This window comes from Nannospalax galili, unplaced genomic scaffold (genome assembly GCF_000622305.1).
Source record: "Nannospalax galili isolate Female #2095 unplaced genomic scaffold, S.galili_v1.0 scaffold390, whole genome shotgun sequence".
In the NCBI taxonomy this organism is placed as follows: Eukaryota; Metazoa; Chordata; class Mammalia; order Rodentia; family Spalacidae; genus Nannospalax; species Nannospalax galili.
The window spans coordinates 4,696,661-4,705,019 of NW_008330777.1; the positions used below are offsets into that span (position 1 = coordinate 4,696,661).

Here is an 8,359-nt window from a genome sequence, read left to right on the forward strand (position 1 = left end):
TATATATATATATAACATGAAACATGAGAAAATAAAGGCAAAAATAAAGAAATTGAAGCACATCAAACGAAAAAGCTTCTTCCCTACAAAGGAAACAACAGACTAGAGAGACAGAAACTGGGAGAAAATATTGGCAAATCAAACACCTGGTGAGGTGCTAATATTGAAAAAAATGTTAAGGATCTCAATTCAATAGCAAAACCAATCACCCTAATAAAAAAGTAGCCAAATCATCTAGATAAGTATTTCATAAAAAATGGTAAACAAGAGATATATGAAGAAATGCTTACCGTCATGAATGCTCAGAAGAATGCAAATTAAAACCAAAATGAGATCTCTTTGCTTGTAACTACTAGAATGACTGTTGTCAAAAGATGAAAAAGATAGCAAGTGTTAGTGCAGGGAAAGGGAGCCACTGCACTGTGGGCAGTACATTATTAGTAATTCATTACAGCCGTTACGGAAAGCAATATTGAGTCTCTTCTTGTACCATGCTGTTTGGTTTACTATGTCTGTAAAATTTTGAAAGCATTGTTCTTTTGGCTCCAAACTGCTTTAGTTATTCAAGGTCTTCAAGATTCCATACAAAAGTTAAGACTATTCTATTTCTGTTATGTCATCAGAATTTTGATGGAGAGTGCCTTGATTTCTACAGAATTATAAGATGGTAAATTTGTGTTACTTGTAACCACTAATTTTATGGTAAAATTTTATGACAGCAATGCAAAACGAGTCCCATTGTAAAGATGATTGCCTTTAAAGTGTGGGGATGACTTTTATTAATAGACATAATCTGGACTAATGACTTCTTAAAATTTTTTTTATAATTATTTATTTATTTATTTACTTAATATGTGTGAATGTGATGACTGCATGTAAGTACACCTGTGTCATGCAATGCCTGAGAGGTCAGAAGAGGGCACTGGATCCCCTGGAACTAGAGTTAAGGGCAGTGTTAGCCACAAAGTAGGTGCTGGGATTTGAAACTGGGTCTTTTGCAACAACAGTCAGTGCTCTGACCACTGAGCTGTCTCTCCAGCCCCCTGGATTAATGACTTTTAATTAACCCCAGCAAAACCAAGTATTATTATATCTTGTGACCTTGGTACCTGATCTTATTTCCTAGGCAACTTCATTTGGTTCTCCACCCAAAAAGATAATTAACATATCAAAGTGCTGAAAGACAGCACTCCATTTCCACTGAACACTGTGGAGGCTGGGAAGGACTGGTGACCTTGGGTGAATTGGAGCTATGGATGAAAAAACCTGATGGTCTGCTAAAATTTAGGGTTGACCCTCAATGAGGCTGGAGAAACCACTTGGAATAAAAATGTGGGCGTGGCCTGTACCATTGGCACGATTCTGAGAGACATTTTGGGGGGCAAGTATTCTCTGAGTTCAGGCCCATTCTTAAAAACTTATTTTAAGATTCAGGCTTTTATTTTGTACAAAGTAGTTGTAATGTTGGTGTAATTAATAATGTCCGCATAAGGAACTGTGTACTGTTTTGGAGGTGAGTGGTAAGGGTGGCTTGGACAATTCTAACTCTAAGAAGTATAAAATTGAATCTACAGAAAGTCTATGAAATGTGTCTGTGAGATGAAATCAAGGAATTCACAGAGAAAATGCCTTTGAACAGAAAAAAAATGCCTTTGATTAGAGAGGCATTGTCTTAGCATGGTGAAGACCAAGAGCTTTGAAGCCTATTTGTCTCAATCCTGGGCCTGTCATTTGCTAGTTGTGAAATGTTGCATATATTTTAAAAACTCCTGTACACCTCTCTTGATTTAAAACACAATAAACATGTACCCAGTATTCATAGACTGTTGTGAAAAGTAGGCAATTTAATATTTATAAAGCACCTAGATGAGTTCTTGAATGTATTTATTGTTTCATTAACATTAGCATTCTGGTTATCTATGGTGCAATTTTCTGCTTGGTATATTCTGGGTTCCTTGTATTAATTTTATCAGTCACCCTATGGGATCTGCTCTTCTCCCAGTTGCTGGGCTGGTGATTGATTTTGGTAGTGATTCCTTCATGAAACAGAAAGTAAGGGGTGATTTAAGAAATGAACAAAGTAAAGGAAACAGGGGTCTGAAGAGCAGGAGGAAAGAGAATGACGTAGCTGGCCAAGTGCAGCCAGTCTGAGATTCTGTGGGGATTTAGAGTGGTTTCATTCGTTATCAATTATATATCCTACATCTCTCAGTGGAGCACAAGCACAGGTTTTGTCTTGATTTTTTGGAATTTTAATATCTCAAGAATAATTCTTGTTCTTTTTTATTTGGGGGGAATAAGAGTAAAAACATGTACATACATGAAGTCATGTTTTAAAACCAGAAATACAGATAACCTGAATAAATATAACATTTTCTCAATAAGAGAAAACGCAAGTCTATAGCATGAAAAACTCTATATCATATTTTCTGCTTAGATTTCTTTCATGTAACTGTACAATATTAATTTTTTTGGTCTTTTTGGAGATAGGGTCTTCCTGTAGCTCCAGCTGTCTTGGAACTCACTATGTAGACCAGGCTGGCCTTGAACTCACAGAGCTATGCCTGCCTCTGCCTCCCGAGTGCTGGGATTAAAGGCATGTGCCACCACGCCCGACAATGTTAATATTTTTACATTTCAGGAAATGAAACCTAATCTTCTCACTTATTAAATATATATTCAAAACAAAAGACAATTTTTAGTTCAGCAGAATTTAAAAGTTAAAGAAGTATAAAAGACAAATTTCCCACATATTACTTGCATTCAGTCTGTTTTTGGTTTTTATTCTTTTACCATTTATAGTGTCTTCATAATTTATACCATCTCAGATAAAATATATTATTTCTCATTTTGAGAATATCAATTATACTTCATCTGATAAGTAGTAAAACAGTATCTGTTTATCTGGTCTTGGCTTGACTAGTCAAACTTAAATAAATCTGAGGTTTGTTTCCAATTAAATAGGTCTAATAAGCTTCAAATTTCTCCTTAAAAACAACTGTAGCATGAATTAGTGTTACAAATCTTTTCTGACCCATAAAGATTAATTTAATTAAAAATTAAGCACGAGCTAATGTAGGTCTCTTTGACTGAATTCACCATAAAATCCATGGATAACATGACTTAGGTGTGCTTTGCTTGTTCTTGAAATGGACGCTATGGTTTCATCTCAAGGGGTGATGACTTAAGTATGTATTACAAGTGCCATCTTGATGGGCATAAACACAAATTTCATGTTCATGTAAGCAGAGCTCGCCCACATTCTGCGGGAAAACCAAAACCAGTGTATACTTTTTGTTGTTGTTCTTGTTAAGAATGTTAGTCTTTGGTAATGAGCCATAGGAAATCCTGAGGTGACTCAATGAAGACTGATGGAATAGAATAATTGACAAAATTAATGATTATTTCTAGTCAGATTGCGTATTTTCAAACATAACTGAAGGAGCAAAACTGTGGCAACTTTCAGTAAGATCTCAGAAGTCAGGGCTGGAACATGGCTAAGCAGTTAAGAACAGCTGCTGCTCTTGCAGAGGACCTAGGTTTAGTATGTCAGCTCTCAATTATCTGTAATTCCAGTTTGAGAGGATCTGATGCCCTTTTCTGTCCTCCGTTGGAATCAGACATCCACATGGTACACATACATTCAAACATACATACATAAATACATGCACATATACATATAGTGAAACAATCATACACAAATAAATGAAAGCAAAACAGTAAAAAAGGACTCAGAAGGCTCAATGAAAACATGCTGCTTTCAAAACACCTCTGGACAGTTTTATTCAGGGCCAACATTGTAAATCAGTTAGGCTTATTGATTGAGGCTGAATTACCAGAAGTAAAAGAAACAAAAGCATTAGCAGAAAGCATGTTGGTGTTTGATTAGAAAAATGGATTGTCCTTATTACCAAAAAGACCTTTGAAAGGATGCTAAGAGTACAAATTGGTAACTGAGGAGAGGGCGCTAGGCAACATGACTTGTCTGTGTCTTTTCATACTGTCCATTCCAACCACATCACTTTATTCCAATCCACGTCATCCCTTGTCTGGACCACTGTGTATTAGTCTTCTTTCTGACCTTTCTCTCCTTCCGCTCTAACCCTGTAAGACTTCACTGTCACAGCCGCTACAGTGATGTTCATGACACATAAATCATATCATACTACTCTTTTGCTTAATGCCTTCCATTTCAATAAAATCTAATTTCCCTTGGGGGTTTGCAAGGCTTCCTGTGAGCTGTTCCCACTTGACTCATTGACCTCACAATCCACCACTATCCTCACTCACTGTTCCCTAGCTACCCCGATTTTCTTTCTGTTCCTCAAATATCAAACAGCTCATATAGTTGCACTGGCCATCTCCTATCTTAACTTCTTGGGGGTTTTTCCTTATCATTCAGTTTCATTGCAAATGCTATCTCCTTGGCGAGCTCTCTGCTGACCTAAAGTAGCCACCTAGCCAGTCTCCATTCAAACAGCCTTATTTGAACTTTGCAAAGTCCTGGTCCCCCAAAATGCTGACTTACTTACTTGATTGCTCATGCCTTATCTCCTCCTAGCAGAATGTATCATGACGATAAGGTGTTTGCTCATGTAATATATTCAGCTTACTGGAAAGCCCTGGCTCACCGCTGTGCCAAATAAACCTGTTGTTGAATCAGTATCCTTTTTAAAATGAACTGTAATTCAAAGAATTATTTATTTTTATGTATATGTGTTCCACATGTGTGCAGGTGCCCTCAGAGGCCAGAAAGGGTATTGGAACCCCTGGAACTACAGTTACAGGTTATTGTTAGCTGCCTGATGGATGTGGGTATTGGGAAGTGAACCTGGGTCCTCTGCCACAGCAGCAAGTGCTCTTAACCATAGAGCCATCTCTCCAGCTCTGGAATGTAATTAAAAAACAGAACAAAAACTATTCCCCATGCAGCCTTTCCTTGTCACTAGTGTCAGTAAAAAAAGGCAAGCCTCATGTCACAATCAGGGTCTTTGTAGTGCAAATAGTGATCTGATGTCGAATAACTGAAAATCACTATCACCTGCTATCACTTTCCCAGGATCGTTTGAACGTCCTTTCAAGTGATTTGAAGACATCACAGCACACAGGTGCCTAAAGATAGGAACTATCTTTTCCCAAGAATAGCATGGAAAACTTAACTTCAGAACATCTGATATGGGCAGATGGAATATCTACTAGAGAAAGAAGAAAAGTAATTCTAAGCTGCTTGTTAAGTGTGGCTGTGGGGAGTGCACTGCAGTGATTGCAGCTTCAGATTGCCTACCCCAAATGGGCCTTTAATGATACTTGCCTTGAAGGGTTTTTCAAAGGATTAGGGATAACAGGAGACAAGGATATTAGTAGTACATAGTAGGCACCTCAAAAGTGGACACGCTTACCACTAACACATTTTTCTTCAATTTTCTTGAAAATATACAGCATAACTTGATTTAGCATATTTTTGTTGTTGAAAAGTGAATTTGGAAGATAGAAGAGTCATATATTTTAAATGAATAACTAAAAACATTTCAGTCTCTTAGAGGCACTGGCATTTTGCTACTTTATTCTTTCACATGGAGCACTTTTCTAATACTATATATCTCAAATCTAGAGGAGATCTTCCCAGGACCAGCACTTTAAGGTTGTGTTGTTTGTATACTGTGTAAAAGCCACTGGTCAAGGGGATGTGTGGGCATTGGAATCAACTCATATTCTCATAATGATCAATATTAGAGTAGGGTGCATTTTCCTGCTTTATATAAAGGCATCCTAGGGTCTCTACCTGCCTTTCCCAAAGCAAAATAATCATTTTCCAAACGATCTTGCATTTGCGGGGACTATAGCTGAATCAAAAGCCTGTTTATGTTTTCTGACATCATTATCTTTCATTTGATTAATTTTCCTTGGAGTATTTGCTACACAGAAAGATTTTTATTTCAGCTGGCTAAGGAAGTACATTTAGGAAGCAACATGCCCGTGCCCACGGAGGCACCTTCCTGGCACAGTAAGGCTTGCCTCACCTATGACATGTGGTTTTGCTGTGCTTGCTGCTGCTGCTGCTGTTGCTGCTGTTGAATGAGCAATTGTTGCTGCTGCCGACGCCTTGCTGTCCGGAGCTTTTCAAAGCGAGCCTCCATTTCCTCCAGGACTTTGGGGGTGTACCTGACCACCAGCTTGACGCTGTCCTTGGCAGCCTTGAGTAGCTCCACAGCTTTCTCATGATGTTCCCCTTCCACACTCTAAAAAGAAAAGGGAAAGTTCAATGTTCCTGGGCCGCAGACACTGATCTGACATTTTTATCCTATTAAAACCCAAAGTTTGAGGCTGGCGTTATTGCTCTGGGGTGTAATCTCGGTATTCAGGGGGCTGAGACAGGAGAGATGCTGAGATTTTGAAGTGAGTCTGGACTGCACTGTGAGCTTCAGGTCATCCAAGGTTATAAGATGAAAACCCTGTTTCAAAAAAGCATAGCCAAGGGGCTAAATACTGCAGCTCAGTTGGTAGAGAGCTTAGCGAAAATGCATGACGCCCTGGTTATAACATATAACCAAGGGTTAGTGGCACATGCCTATAATCTCAGCACTTGGGAGAAGGAGGCAGAAGAATCAGAAGCTCAGGGTCATTCCTGACTATATCATGAGTTTCAAATCAGCCTAAGTTGCAAGTGACCCTTTCTCACAAAGGATACAAACCAAACAAAACAGGAACATGTACCACCAACAAAACGCCATAAAACTCCCAAACAAACAGAAATATCTCAAAGTTTGAAAATTCTGAAAGACATGATAAATGGAACAATAACATCTTTCTTATTATTTATTATGTTTATAACTGAACTACCAGTTGGTTAGGCTGGCTGTATTAAGGTTCAGGGTTGTTTACATGGTTCAAGTTAGGAGGGATAAAAGTAAGGATGACCTAATAGTAAGGCAAACATTCAGAATGTGAGTAATGTGCAAATCAAGAAAACTTTGAAAAGTTAATTTAAAAATTATGATTAAGAGGTCCTTTCCCTAACAGATAATAACATTCATTAAGTGTCTACAGTGGTTCAAGTAATGGAATTTAGACACAAGGGGGAGAGTATTAGATAATATGGAAAGAAATAAATAAGAGAATTCACATCCAGTTCTCATACTTTATACTAAATATAATGTATAAATTAAAAGGCTTAGTGTGCTATTGAAGCTTAAAATAACTGAGAGGGATATTCATTGTAGGAATGACTTTTATAAATGGACAGAATCTGGACTAATTACTTTTAACTAACCCCAGCAAAACCATGTGCTCTTGTGTCTTATGACCTTGGCACCTGATCTCCTTTCCCTGGCTACCTCAGTTTGGTACTCCACCCCAAAATAGAATGAATGAATGAATGAATGAATGAATGAATGCTTGAAAATTAACACATCAAAGTGCTGAAGGTGATGTCCCATCTCCATTGCATACAGTGGAGATTGGGAAGGATGTATGGCCTTGGAGGAATGAGATATTCTAGAACTAAAGAAGGAAAGGCCAAATAGTCTGTTAAGATTAGGGTGAAGCTAAGCTTGTATTTCCCCAATTGAAGTTAGAGAAACCATTTTGAATAAAATTATGAGTGGGCTGGTCCTGGGACAAAGATTCAGGGACAGAGTTACAAGACAGTTCCGGGGCTGGAGAGATGGCTCACTGATTAAGAACACTGGCTGTTCTTGCAGAAGACCCGGGTTTGAATCCCAGCACACACATGGCAGCTAACAACTGTCCATAACTCCAGTCTTAGGGGATCTGACAGCCTCTTCAGTCCTCCATGGGCATTGCACACAATACGGATGCACTTACCTACATGCAGGCAATACACACATACACATAAAATAATATTTTTTAAAGTTAAAAACAAAAATGAAAACGAAAACACAACAAAAACAACAAGACAGTTCCACCAGCATAGATCCAGGAGGCAGTCCCAAAAGAAATTTAGGGGAATGGGTGTCCTCTGTGTTTGGCACACCCTTAAAATCTAAATTTAAAAAGTTAGGCTTTTTATTCGTTCAGGTAATTATAATGTTGGCATAGTAACACTGCAGTTTATCATTTTGCAATGGAAAAGGAATCCGTAAATAAAAATGCCAAGGTGTGGGCATTTCAGAATCAGAATTCCAAATTTTAAATTTCTGTATCTCAAATAGTAGGCGATCAGAAGAAATGCTTGCAAAATATCAGTTAAACTTATTAATATTGTTCATAGGGAAAGCTCTTACAAATGTACAAAGTCTAAGTAAAATGAGCGAGTGATAGGTGTGGTTAAATAATAAAAACAAACGGTCTATAAACCCATGAGAAGGGAAGTGTTCAATCTTCCTAATAATCAGATATA

The 8,359-nt window shown here is 37.9% G+C and overlaps 1 protein-coding gene across 6 annotated transcripts in view; it reads right to left on the bottom strand.

Moving 5' to 3' along the window:
• Positions 1-8,359, bottom strand: part of Lin7a (lin-7 homolog A, crumbs cell polarity complex component) — a 178,964-nt gene that overhangs the window by 6,641 nt on the left and 163,964 nt on the right. For all 6 annotated transcript variants that reach the window (XR_001872901.2, XM_008852167.2, XM_008852160.2 and 3 more), the window contains one exon: positions 6,021-6,239. Coding sequence is in view for 5 of the 6 variants with exons in the window: in XM_008852167.2 (XP_008850389.1) it covers positions 6,021-6,239 (219 nt within the window). In the remaining variant the exon portion in view is untranslated. The remainder of the gene's footprint in view (positions 1-6,020; positions 6,240-8,359) is intronic.